The sequence below is a fragment of the Cheilinus undulatus genome, linkage group 17 (assembly GCF_018320785.1).
Source record: "Cheilinus undulatus linkage group 17, ASM1832078v1, whole genome shotgun sequence".
In the NCBI taxonomy this organism is placed as follows: Eukaryota; Metazoa; Chordata; class Actinopteri; order Labriformes; family Labridae; genus Cheilinus; species Cheilinus undulatus.
The window spans coordinates 44201755-44215913 of record NC_054881.1 but is presented as its reverse complement, the minus strand read 5'-3'; the positions used below and the strand labels follow the sequence as shown (position 1 = coordinate 44215913).

Here is a 14159-nt window from a genome sequence, read left to right as displayed (position 1 = left end):
ACTGAACCATGGAGCCTTAAAGGGACATGGACTAGGACAAAGAAGAAACATGTTTTCACTCAAGCTCACAACATCGTCTCTGATGAGGGATGGAAGTAGAAACCTGGATTCATGAGGATCTGGTCCCACTTTTATTAAAACCCAAAGGTTTGATAATACTGCTTGATCATCACTGCAGCTCAGATAAAGAGGAACACATCAGCACTGTGCATCAACTTAAACCAAAATGCAGTTAATAAAAAAGCTCTGATGGCTGCAGGATGGAGCACGCATCTCTATCTTTGACTTCAGCTGCAGACAGTCATCCTCATCTGCTCAGGTCAGCCCTGAAAAGTGCTCACAAAGCTTCTGGTTGGTTTAAAACAAAACTCCAACTAGTATAACAAAAGTTAATTAGCTCACTTAATGAGCTGACAGATGGTTATATTATGATGCATTTAAGGTTAACTCAGTAAAATGACTATTAGGAGAAAGCATGAGCATGAGAAATGTTTGGTTTTTCATCAGTATAAAAGCAACGATATCTCACTGCCTGACAGAATTTAAAATGTAGGTTTTATAAATTTTAAACCAAAGTTAAGCATCAAAAGAGCTGCATCCTCAAAATGACTGGGGCAAACTTAACAAAGCTGAAACTTCTACGTCTGTTTAACTGGTCCACAACCTTAGAACCACATTTCAGCCTGATTTTAGTAAAATATTACTAATTTAATGACACATGCTGGTAATTTTACCACATAGATAGGCTTAATGCAGCAGTCTGCACCGCACTCACTTCATAACCACCTTAGTATCAATAGTAGTGTTGATAAGGACTCGGGTTGATTAGGAGTGTTGAAGAATGAAAGTGAACAATCTCCATCCCTTCTGATGAGACACTTTCTCCTCTCAGGATCATTTCTGATGACTTGTTTCTTCCTCTTCTTTTAAGCCCATGTCCCTTCAGGGCCTCCATACTCGTTTCCCTCCCTAGGCCTCGATGCATCAAGTCCTTTAGAAAAATAAAGCTGATGTTTGACACAGAAAAGCGATTCACTGAGCCAGTGGTGTCAGGTAGATACTATAAAATGACAGACATGGTGGACTGTTGGAGCACAGTAAATATGAAAAACATGACGTTAGCGCACAGCCGTCGGCTGGCTGCGGCGTGCCCAGCAGTTCTAGTTCGTCACATCAAACCAACAGAAAAGGCACATCACATTTTCTTCAACCACACGTCCCATAGAAAAGCAGATTACACCTTTACATTGTACACAGCAATGTACCAAAACCACCGCCCAGCGTACCAATCAGCACACAGCTTACTGTAGAGCGTGGGAAAATCACCAGAGACTGCTCGCTCAAAGGGAAATTCTGCTGTTTTTAAACCTGGGTGCTTACTTTAAGACTGTTAGTCTGATGGATCAGGGTGAGTCTAATAAACGTTTTATCATTGAAAGGATAAAACATTCATCTGCAGACGTCACAGCCGCAGGATTCTTCTCCCAGAACCATCCAGGAACCTTTTCACTGATTTACGGCCTGATAGATTTTATAGTTATTTTTAAAAACATCAGAATCTCCCTTTATGACCACACTCTGGCGTTCTCCTTTATTTACAGCGTCTGTTTTTAAGGCGACTCTCCTCCTCATGTTTCTATAGACCGGCTCAGAGAGCAGCTTCAGCATCCTGCAGGTTTGAGCTACAGCGAACACGACGCACTCCTCACCTGGAGAGGAGGCCGAAGACAGCGCTGAGACCAGGAGTTTAAAGATGGCTACTGAAGTTCTTACTGAAATGATTACTTCCTAACCAGACCAAAGATTCACCACGAGACGAGGGGGAACATGCAGCTGCTTCACAATCCTGGAGGGGACGGTTTAGCTCTTTCACAGCAACAACTCACTGCTGCAAATGTTTAGTCCCATTCATTAAATCAAACAAATTTAGCAATATTTTGACCTGTGATCCATGCATGTGCATGCATTTCACTGAAGTTACTCATTATAACTGAAACAAACATCAGTATTACTGTAGGTGTGCCTGTGGCTAAGTGGGGTAAACGTCCTCCCTTTATTCTGAGGTGGGTTTAAGGTCATCAAAAAGGATAAAAAGGAAATAAATAAACAACTACAGAGAGTTTTGGCTTCATCTTTGGTGACTTTAGTCAGAAATGTTTGAAGACTGCTGCTGCAGCTGAAGTGTCATCTGTCCTACTCCACATTTTTGGGAGCCTAGGCTTGCTTGCTTAAGATTGCTTTGAAGTTTAAAAAAAGAGGTGCAGACTGACCAGGTGACTTCCTCTCTGAGGCTCTGATTGGCTGTTGAAACCCTGTGACTAACGATCTAAAGCCAGTTGAGTAAAGACTCCCAGCTGGCCTGATTGGAGCTGCAGCAGTCAGACCCCTGCAGCGTTCTAAAACAGCCTCGTTGCATCGTGAATCTTTGGTCCAATCACGGCTCATCATGATTAAAAGTGAGCTACAGATGTCTAACTGCACGACATTTCACTGATCACTGAGCAGATCTGACAGAAACACCCTGATTATTCCAGCACACTTCCTGTGGTTGTCTTTATTTCTGACAGTTTTCCGTCTTTGTCCTCAATCTGCGAGCTGTCCGCCGTCGTTTCCTCGTCTTTCTCTCTCTATGTGAACGTGAGCGAGGAGGACTGTATGCTGAGGAAGAAACAGATAAAAACAAAATGCTTTGGTCCATGCATCGTGTATCTTGGCTGTTTGGAGCACCCTTGGCGGCGTCTCATGTCCACGCCTCCTATCCGTTCTCCCTCCACAGCACTAGGTGAATGCTATGGTCGGGCATGCTGGTAGCAAACACCAGTCCAGAGTCATTGCCCCCGTCCAGCCCGTTGAGCCAGGATGTCACCCCGGCCAGGAAGCTGGAGCCTCGTTTGGACTTCCTGTAGGCGGGCAGAGGCCAGCGTCCAGAGATGGCCTCAGTCCTCAGGTCCATGACGTACAGGAAGTGGTTATCAAAGAGAAGAGCAAAGATCTCGCCGAAGCTGAGCAGGGACAGGTTGGTGGGGTCCTGGGTCTTTATCACCCTGGAAACAGAACACAGACTGGTTAAGCTGAATCTTTACTCCACAGCGCCCTCTTCTGTCAACCTTTTCTCTACCTGAGAATCTCGAAGCTGGCGAAGTCCCACTGGTAGACGCCGAGGTCGGAGCTGCAGACGATGTATCGGCCATCAAACTGCAGACGAGGCTGCAGGCTGATGCTGCGGTCCTCCGACACCGACAGAGTCTTTAAACACTTACAGTTGATCTCTCTGCCTAAAGGCCAGACCTGTGAGGACAGAGAGGAGCGTGAGTGCCATCCCATGGACTCTTTAGGTACTACAATACCCACACATCAGGGAGGAGCCTTACCTTGATCTCATATTTATCAGCACTGAGGAGGATGTGGTCTCCAGGGCTGTGCATCATCGACTCCACCTCGCTGCGCTGCAGAATCACCTGGAGGACCATCACATGAAAGATTTAATGACCCTCCGTAACCAGGACGCCAACACGCTTAAACAAACGCACAGAAACTGAACCGTGCTGACCTTGGTGACCCACTCGGTGTGACCGGTCAGCGTATTGAGACACGCCCCTGCAGAGAGAGCCCAAACCTTCACCGAGAAGTCTGCCGAGCCGCTGACCAGCAGGTCCAGTTCATCGTTGTAGTCCACGCTGAACACTGCACACACACATTTACAGCATTATAGGAGGGAACGTTTCATTGTTATTACAGTTTTAACAGAGAGACGACTGGATGTAAAGAAAACACATGGAGGCGGTAAAACTGTGCTTGTTTTGTCCTTCACTCATAATGATCCAGAACAGAAAAACATCTGAGCCCACCTGCTCCAGTGTGGCCTCTGAACTGCTGGATTTTAGCGCCCGAGCTCCACTCCCAGCATGCAATGGTGTTGTCAAAGGAGCCAGTCACCAGCTTCTGCTCGTCAAACTTCACTGTGGCACAGGTGTGAGTCTGAATCCCGTAAATACACTGACCGGTGCGGACGTCCCACAGCTTGGCGGAGAGGTCATCAGATCCTGAGAGAGGAGAAGACGTCAGTGCTGAAACCTTCGAACATGGCGGGTCTATCTAAATCTGAATCGTGGTTTTAGTTTTTAAAGAAGGCGTGGACGTTTCTGTGAGCGTACCTGTGCAGAGGAGGCCGTCCTTGTAGTAGAGCGCGTAAACTCGAGCGCTGTGCCCGATGAGGGACGACGTTTCGAAGGCTTCCTGGTCTTTCAGCTGCATCATCCTCAACCTGGCCTTCAGGTAGACCCCCTTCCAGTGAGCTGCGTCCTGGACGGACTCATCGATCCTCCAGCCCAGCTCCCGACACACGCCCTGCCACACCTCGGTGCATGAGCTGATCACCTGTGAGGAGAGGGAGGGTCTAAAGTCAGTGGTGGGGACAGATCGCCAGGACCAGAAAAGGGTTGGATGGTAGGGATCAAAAATAAATATCTGGATATCTTTCATGAACCCCAGACTACCTCTTCAAACTGCTCAGGTACGGCTCCTGTGTTCCCACTGATCAACTGAACTGGACTCTGGGGTCCAGCTTACTCAGATCCGAGCCCAGGTCCCTGCTGTTAAACCACCCTTATACTCACCTTATTCCACTGTTTGCAGACGAGGCAGCAGGTGAGCAGGGTCTGAGGGTCGAGCCAGCGCAGCAGGTAGAAGGCCAGCTCCAGAGGAAGCAGGCGCAGGAAGTCGCGTTTGAGCAGCGTCTCGAGTCCATTGGACAGGTGACGGAGCTGAGCAGCACCACTAAGAGAGATGAGATGGTCCAGAGACTGGTTCTTCTGCTGGTCATTCAGAGTAAGGAAAGTGGAGGAGACTGACTCCAGCCACCCCTCAAAGGCCGCCTTCTCCATGGGCACATGAGAGCGACCTGCAACACCTGGGGGGGCGGAGACAGGTCAGACTTTAGCACGCTGTTTATATGCAGGGTTACAGATTCCTGCAGCCGCCACTGGAGCACAGGATTTAACAAAAGATGACTAAATGTTCCTTTTGGGCTGCCGTAAATGTCCTATAGTTTCAGGGCGGGGCAGCCGTCTTTGGCAAGGATGACATCGAAACGATCCAGAGCAGATTCAGAGCGTGTCAGAAGTTACTGCAGCATGCGAGGACTAAAGAGTGAAACGGACATGTGTCCACTAGTTCCTTGGTTCCCAACCTGGGGTCCGAGACCTCTTCTAAGATGTGAAGGGGGGGCTCAGTGGAAAAAAGGTTGGAATGACTGCACTCCTTCATCTTCTGCATGGACAAACCACATAAATGTGCTTTAATGGCACACTTTTTCACTAGCTCTGGTTCTGGAAGTTAAAGTCTTCATTCAGGTCCTCCAGAGACATTAATGACTGTCCTTTTAATGCATGGACCAAGCTAACATCAACCTGAGAACCCATGACTATAAAACATTTGATTCAGCTCAAAAACAGAGAAAAAAGCAAAGGTACTAGAGTGTGTACATGTTTCTCTATGAGGATGAAAGAACTACGTATCCCACAATCCATTGTGATTCATTTCTGTTTAAAGGACAGCTTATCAAGCTTTCCACCAAGAGAACGATGTTTAAGCATGAACCATCATTTCACACTCAGGTATCCTCTGGTCAGTCTGACATTATGGCTGATATCAAACCTGCTATGGAGAAAAGGCATCTTCTAAGTAGGGCTGGGTAATTAATCATAGATTAGATCAAATCGTAATTTGGCCTGCTGCAATTTTCAAATTGCTGAAGTTGCATTATTTATTTAACTTGAGATGTGTCAAAATACCAGTTTAATTAACCTTTTTTTGCAGCAGCAGCGTTTTATGCACATTATGCAAACACTCAAGTGTCAATATTTATAATGGTTTAAAAAATCCTCGTTTCTGTGTTTAATGAATGTTTTTCTTAATCAAAATGAGTGACATAAATAGGGCTGACAGCTTCCATTCGAATGGTCCATTAAAAAAGCTTTTGTTTATAGACTAAAGCTCCACCTCCTCCACCCCAGCCTCCTCCTTTATAGACTGAAGCTCCACCTCCACCACCCCAGCATCCTCCTTTATAAACTAAAGCTCCACCTCCTCCACCCCAGCCTCCTCCTGTATAGACTGAAGCTCCACCTCCTCCACCCCAGCCTCCTCCTTTATAGACTAAAGCTCCACCTCCTCCACCCCAGCCTCCTCCTCTATAGACTAAAGCTCCACCTCCTCCACCCCAGCATCCTCCTTTATAAACTAAAGCTCCACCTCCTCCACCCCAGCCTCCTCCTCTATAGACTAAAGCTCCACCTCCTCCACCCCAGCATCCTCCTTTATAAACTAAAGCTCCACCTCCACCACCCCAGCATCCTCCTTTATAAACTAAAGCTCCACCTCCTCCACCCCAGCCTCCTCCTGTATAGACTGAAGCTCCACCTCCTCCACCCCAGCCTCCTCCTCTATAAACTAAAGCTCCACCTCCTCCACCCCAGCCTCCTCCTGTATATACTTAATCTCCACCTCCTCCACCCCAGCATCCTCCTTTATAAACTAAAGCTCCACCTCCTCCACCCCAGCCTCCTCCTCTATAAACTAAAGCTCCACCTCCTCCACCCCAGCCTCCTCCTGTATAGACTGAAGCTCCACCTCCACCACCCCAGCATCCTCCTTTATAAACTAAAGCTCCACCTCCTCCACCCCAGCCTCCTCCTGTATAGACTGAAGCTCCACCTCCTCCACCCCAGCCTCCTCCTCTATAAACTAAAGCTCCACCTCCTCCACCCCAGCCTCCTCCTGTATAGACTGAAGCTCCACCTCCTCCACCCCAGCATCCTCCTTTATAAACTAAAGCTCCACCTCCTCCACCCCAGCCTCCTTTTTAGGAACTTAAAGCTTGTTGCACCCCCATATGGTCTTATTTATGGAATTATTTGTTGCTTGAATTTGTCAAAAAATACACAAGATTGACCCAAGAACAATTTCAATATTAAGTTGTAATTGTAATCACTAAAATTGGGGGAAAAATTTCACAATTATCTTTGCAAACCGTTCAGCCCTAGTTCTTAGGACTGAAGTTTGAGGTCTGAACTTCAGCTAGTCTAATGCTTTACATTTGAGGACATTTTGTTTTTAGCTGATTTTGAAACCACCATGCAAACCTGCTGTTGATTTAGGAGAAGAAATTTTAAATATGCATGATATGGGTGGAAACTGGTATCAGAACACACTGGCTTTAAAAGTGATTCCTCAGTAACAGCAGATTTTCTACTGACATTTACAGCTGGTATTTTGGTTGTAAAGTGTGTTTAAGAACATAAATATCAGATCTGAACTGCCATCAGCTAAATCTAATTTGTAAATATCAGTATTACACTGATACTGAGACATGACAGCTTCTGTGTTTTAACCTGCATTTAGACTGATGGCCCAGCCCTAGCACTGTTCTGTACCTGTCTTTCATATTTACCTTCACACCTCTGCCCAGCCCTCATCTGTTCTTTGTTCATTTATATCAACAATAAGAATAATTGTAATCATCATAATAATAAAATCCAGTTTAGTTAAAGTAGTTCATTCTGTCAAACTCTCAAGCTTTAAATTGTTAGATGTTGGTATCGGCTGATTGTTAATATCAGACTCAGTCTGGCACATCCCTATCACTAAATAAAGGTAGTTTTTAGCTCTTAATGTTCGTGGTTTTATTACCTTAAATGTGAACTGTGTGTTTTAATGTCGTCAGAACAATAAACCCGAGAAACAATAAAAGATTAGCAGAGTTAACATTAATGAATCAGCAGTACTATCCCTGCTAAAGCCCGTGAGGCTGTAGACAGCTTATACAGACGTAAATGTGCCTAATAAAAGCTGTACTCCCTCAGTAATTCACTACAGGGTCTGTTTATGGGTGAATAAGTGATTCAGAGGCTTCAATGTTAACCAACTGTTCCTGGTAATGTCAGTTAGCCTCCTGGCTAGTTAGCAGCGTTAGCAGAATAACATGACTAAAACATTCCTTTATGCTAGCTACTGAAACAGACAATAACACATGACCCAGTGTGATGGTAAATATAATCATGTCTACATGTGAAGCCAAAATGTCCACCCACCTGGGAGTTGCAGGGACTTTCTTTATGAGTTAGTTCACATAGCGGAGTTAGCCGCAGGAAGCTAACCTTCAAAGGATTGTCAAAGTAGCCGAGCTAGCCTCGTAGCTAACGTTAGCTCAGTAACATGGTGACAGACGTTAATCCTGATGATTGTTAGTTACATTATGCTTCTAAAAAATGAATATTCTCTTTATTTCTACGGTAGTAAGCCTGGAGGATGGCAGACTGTGACAGCATGAAGACCTGAACATAATGGAAACGCTCTCCCTGCCCTGCTGCTCTGTAGTCCCACAGTGCTGTCTGACAGGAGCAGGCGGGCCACTGTGTGCGTGCTAAATCTGCCCCCAAAACAGGTACGTGAGGTAAAGATGATCAGAACGTAAACGCATTACACTTACTAACACACTCATCAATTAAATATATACCAATTAGTCTTGTATGTTTTTGGTACAAAAGACTTTCTGGGCTCTTCTCTGCCTGTAAGACAAAGCTGAGGATCTAAACCTAACTTTACACCCTGATAAAGTAGCTTCCGGTGTCGCGTACAGTGTGGAGTTACTTCAGTCATGTTCGTCTTTTGTCTGGAACAGTTTGATATTTCTGATTTCTTGTAGTTTTTGTCACGGTAACGCCCGGAGTCACCGGTATTTATCCGGTATGATGTAAACGTGTCAAATTAAAGTACCTGCTTTTAGTCTGATGAGGAATATCTACCACTAGAGGGCAGCCTCGACTAAAAACTCAAATACTTCTGTCAGTTGGAAAGGAATCTTTTTCTACCACTAATAAAAACATTAGTTTACGTAAATAAATAGTTAAAGATTGTATATTTTAACTATGAGATCATTTTAATTATAAGACTGTTGATCCAAACGATCCGACAGAAAATCTGAAATAGAAAGTCCTAAAAATGATGAGAAGGTAAGTCATAATTATGAGGTATCAGCTACTTAAGATTTATGATTTACTGACCTATTCCTTGGACTGGTTCAGTTTAGATGTCTGGAGGTCAAAGGTCAAGGTGATTTGGCCTTATGTTAATCCTTTGTTAAGAATCACAACCACCATGCCGTTCACCTTTGACCTCCTCAGAACGTTCACTGCCCAGTAAATAAAAACCTCACAGAGCTGAACTCTGGCACTGATCAGTAATACTGATGGTTAGAATAACTGGGACTGTATCGATTAAAATAGGAACATACGCATATCAGTGAGTATTAGGGTCTGTTTATTTAGCAGTCTTGAAGTCTTAAATTTCCCAGAAAGAAACCTGAAATCTTTAAGTTTTAACTGTGGTGAATGAAGGAGAAAGACTGTAAAGCATAATAGATTTGCTTGGATAAACAAAAAGTTTTGAGTTTAAAAAGGCAGAAATTTATTTAAACCTAAATTCAGAGTTTTTCATATTTTTAACGTAAAAAAATAAAGAACAGAAACCATGGATGAAATTAGCACAAGTGTTGTAATCATCCTGATCCATGTGAATTTAGTCCAGAATCTTTCATTTATTATTATTATTATCATTATTATTATTAATTATTATTATTATTATTATTATTTGTATTATTATATTATTATTATTATTATTATTATTATTATTATTATTATTATTTGTATTATTATTATATTTGTATTATTATTATTATTATTATTATTGTTATTATTATTATTATTGTTATTGTTTTTTGTATTATTATTATTATTATTATTTTTTAATTATTATTATTATTATTATTATTATTGTTGTTGTTATTATTATTATTATTATTGTTTTTTGTATTATTATTATTATTATTATTATTTGTATTATTATTATATTTGTATTATTATTATTATTATTATTATTATTATTTGTATTATTATTATTATTATTGTTATTATTATTTGTAATATTATTATATTTGTATTATTATTATTATTATTATTTGTATTATTATTATTATTTTTTAATTATTATTATTATTATTATTATTATTGTTGTTGTTATTATTATTATTATTATTGTTTTTTGTATTATTATTATTATTATTATTTGTATTATTATTATATTTGTATTATTATTATTATTATTATTATTATTTGTATTATTATTAAAGTTGTATTATTATTATTTTTTATTATTATTATAATTATTATTATTATTATTATTATTTGTGTTATTATTATTATTATTTACATTGTTAATATTATCATCATTATTTGTGTTATTATTATTATTATTTTTATTATTTGCATTGTTAATATTATCATCATTATTTGTGTTATTATTATTATTTGTATTATTATTATATCTGTATTGTTATTATTATTATTATTATTATTATTATTATTATTTGTATTATTATTACTATTATTATTATTTTTTGTATTATAATTATTATTATTTGTGTTATTATTATTATTATTTGTATTATTATTATATTTGTATTATTATTATTATTATTATTATTATTATTTGTGTTATTATTATTATTATTATTATTATTATTATTATTATCTGTATTATTATTATTATTATTATTATTATTATTATTATTATTATTATTTGTATTATTATTATTTGTATTATTATTATTATTATTATTATTATTTGTATTATAATTATTATTTGTGTTATTATTATTATTATTATTATTATTATTTGTATTATAATTATTATTATTTGTATTATTATTATTAATTATTATTATTATTATTATTTGTGTTATTATTATTATTATTATTTGTATTATTATTATTATTATTATTGTTATTATTTGTATTATAATAATTATTATTATTATTTTTTGTATTATAATTATTATTATTTGTGTTATTATTATTATTATTATTTGCATTGTTAATATTATCATCAATATTGTAAGGATTAGGAGAGACTTTTCTGTTAACTGAGGCTGTTCTCAGTCTGTAAATCTGTGATTTAAAAATGTAAAATTTATGACTTTATAAACCTGAAAATTTGGAATTCATAATGTCAAAACTCCTAACTTTTTAAACTCAGATATTTACATTTTTTCTTGTAAATACATGAATTGTTAATCTAAGAAATTGTGAAAGGTTATTTTTTACAAAAATGTTGACATTTTTCCTAAACAGGTCCTCTGAGTTGTTATTATTTTACACGCTGGCCCTAATATGCCATCACAGTGAAACCAGACATTTTATGTTCTTGGATTATTTCTGTTGAGGATGATGATGATGATGAAGCTATCAGAGAATGTTCTGGATTTTTATGGATTAGCTGATTAACGACCCAACCATAAAAGCTTCTTGGTTTTTATGCTACAACATAAAGGACTTTTATTTCAGACGTTCTCTGAACCATGTTTATTATTGTAAATCTTTGAAAGGCTTTTATTTCCTCTCAGACTGATATCAGGACTCATTACTCAGACTGATGGTGAAAACATCCCCCTGTTGGTCCCTCTCTTCTTCTGTGGTTTTCCGCTCTGTTATCAGCTCAGATTAGAAAAAGACGGTCTGAAGGACAGGACGTCTGTTTAACATGAACCATCCTGAATTTAACTTTCATGACTCTTTATGTTCTTCAAATAAAAATCAGAGTCAGCTGTGACTCAGAGCGCCAGTCAGGCGCTCACTTCCTGAAATCATCAGAATAAAGACGCAGATTTATCTTTAAGGTAGAAGAGATGACGGTGCAGCCTGGACTTCAGTCAAATATTATTCTGAATGTGAACCTTCATAACTTCATCTGTTTGATAGGTGAGGATTTTCTACTCACAAAGCATTCTGGGATCTCTGGGACTAGGAAAGACCACCTTTAACGGCTTTTCTCCCTCATTATGTGAAATTCATCCATGAAACCAAAACTGTGATTTAGAGTAAAAACAGCTGATTTCTTTCTCCTCGTCCTCTGTTGTTTTGATAGAGAGAACGCTGGCAGTCAGATTCATATCCTGCATGTTTATTAATGTATGAAATCAGCTGATATTAACCCCTGCAGCACCATGGATGAATGAATGGATGAATGAATGAATGAATGAATGAATGAAGGGTCTCTAGTCCAGCCTCAGAATAAAGGACAGTAGTGCTGAGCAGTGCTGTCCAGGGGTCTTTAAAGATTATTGAGGGGACAGAAGACGCTGAGATCAGCTGATAAGTCCTTTTCCTTTCTGTCCTCTCCATGCCAGAGGACGTTCATCAGCTGTCGTCATATCAGACATCTAGACTGTTCTTTACCTTAGACCTTAGACCGGCCCCTTATGGGGACCCTATGTGACTGTTTTTCACTTTAAAGTCTATCAGTGAGTCCAGTTTGGTGTGGGGGGGTTGTGGGGGGTCCAGCTGGTCCGTGTAGGGGGGTGTTAGCTGACCCTGACCCTAACAGGCTAAGTGATTGATGCCGGTCTGTTAAGCTCCTCGATAAAGAAGCTCTAATGCTGCTGAAGAGCAGCGGAGGAAAACCAGGACCGGATCCACTGGAGGGGGTGGGGACAGACCGTCCGAGGACATGGAGGAGGGCAGAAACAGTCTGGTTTACAGAGTTTAGGACAGATCACCCTTCCAAAAGTCTGTCTGTGGACACCTGAACACCCTGGTGAATGTAGACCCAGATACGATGTGAGTCCAGGTCTGATCTATGGTAACACCTTCATCTGTTACAGACAGCAGCTTAGACCTCTCCTTTTCTCACCATTTCAAGTTTTTCGTGAATCAAAGATGTCTCTCTGCAGGGTTGGACCACATCCCTAAACCCTAACCAGGCCCTGCAGCTGCTGGAACACACCTGGTCTACCTGGGTACACCGGGGCCGTCCATGGCTGCCTGTGGCTTTAAAGAGTGAGCGTTTCTATTATGTCTCTGATCTGTACCTGTTTGTCCTCTGGATGTGGGGCACATGGACCTTCTGTGTGCAGAAAGATTAAGTCTGACTTGGTTTTATAAACGCAGAAGAACGGCGCAGGGTGGAGGAGGAGAGCTGGGGTGGCGGGATCTGTAGGTTTGTAGCAGACTGGAACACAGAGCTAATTAAGGGTATGAGGGCCCAAATCGTGACCTTTGAACTCCAAAATCTTACTGGTTCATCCTCAAGTCCAAGTGTGGGTTTGTGCCAAATTTGACTAAAATGTCTCCATGGATTCTGGAATTAATGTCATTTTAGTCATAACATTAGAGGCCACTGTGATCTTTGGGTGAAAGTGGGCATTTGAAAACTAAAACCTCTGGTGCTAGATTTAGGGTCCAGGAGCAGAAGAGTCCTGAACCCAGGATGGTGAGGATTAGGTTCCTTTGAGTGTTGACAGTAGAAACACACACAAAAAAAACACCCAATCATAGTGGTCTCAGACCAAGAGAGACAGTTTGGTGGAGATGAAGCTGTTGTGTCTTCATAGATGGATCATGTATGGCTCCAGTTGATCATTCTAGTTGCTGATTGGCCCCTCCCGTCGCCACCTGTGGCTCCAGTTGATCATTCTAGTTGCTGATTGGCCCCTCCCGTCGCCACCTGTGCCCCCTTTTTATTCTAGTTGCTGATTGGCCCCTCCCGTCGCCACCTGTGGCTCCAGTTGATCATTCTAGTTGCTGATTGGCCCCTCCCGTCGCCACCTGTGCCCCCTTTTTATTCTAGTTGCTGATTGGCCCCTCCCATCGCCACCTGTGGCTCCAGTTGATCATTCTAGTTGCTGATTGGCCCCTCCCATTGCTACCTGTGCCCCCTTTTTATTCTAGTTGCTGATTGGCCCCTCCCGTCGCCACCTGTGGCTCCAGTTGATCATTCTAGTTGCTGATTGGCCCCTCCCGTCGCCACCTGTGGCTCCAGTTGATCATTCTAGTTGCTGATTGGCCCCTCCCATCGCCACCTGTGGCTCCAGTTGATCATTCTAGTTGCTGATTGGCCCCTCCCGTCGCCACCTGCGGTCCAGCCCGGGTTTTGCCGCCCTCTCTGAGCTCTCACGGCTGATTAGACGGGCCGTTTGGAGCAGGGAGGGCCGTCTGTGTCACTTCTCTTCATTAGAGCTCAAACAGACGGAGCAGAATGCCAGCCTGTGATTGTGGAGCGGACGCTCTCAGAGGAGTTTCTCCCACCATCAGCAGCATGTCAGCGCG

General features: G+C 41.2%; 1 protein-coding gene across 1 annotated transcript; it reads right to left on the bottom strand.

Moving 5' to 3' along the window:
* Positions 1-118: 118 nt before the first annotated feature.
* Positions 119-8348, bottom strand: fbxw2 (F-box and WD repeat domain containing 2). Its single transcript, XM_041811246.1, has 8 exons — positions 8091-8348; positions 4617-4909; positions 4155-4377; positions 3849-4043; positions 3551-3684; positions 3372-3458; positions 3119-3288; positions 119-3044 (listed from the first exon to the last, which is right to left on the bottom strand). The coding sequence occupies exons 2-8, from the start codon at positions 4881-4883 to the stop codon at positions 2756-2758; spliced, it is 1365 nt and encodes a 454-aa protein (XP_041667180.1). The 5' UTR covers positions 4884-4909; positions 8091-8348; the 3' UTR covers positions 119-2755.
* Positions 8349-14159: the final 5811 nt, after the last annotated feature.

What these genes read in the sequence shown, in the direction of transcription:
- fbxw2 (XM_041811246.1), bottom strand. Translation starts at nt 4,883, where the DNA reads ATGGAGAAGGCGGCCTTTGAGGGGTGGCTGGAGTCAGTCTCCTCCACT. An exon ending in TCTGCAAACAGTGGAATAAG is followed by an intron (nt 4,378 to 4,616) that starts GTGAGTATAAGG and finishes CTCTCCTCACAG; the next exon opens with GTGATCAGCTCATGCACCGA. An exon ending in CTGATAAATATGAGATCAAG is followed by an intron (nt 3,289 to 3,371) that starts GTAAGGCTCCTC and finishes CTGTCCTCACAG; the next exon opens with GTCTGGCCTTTAGGCAGAGA.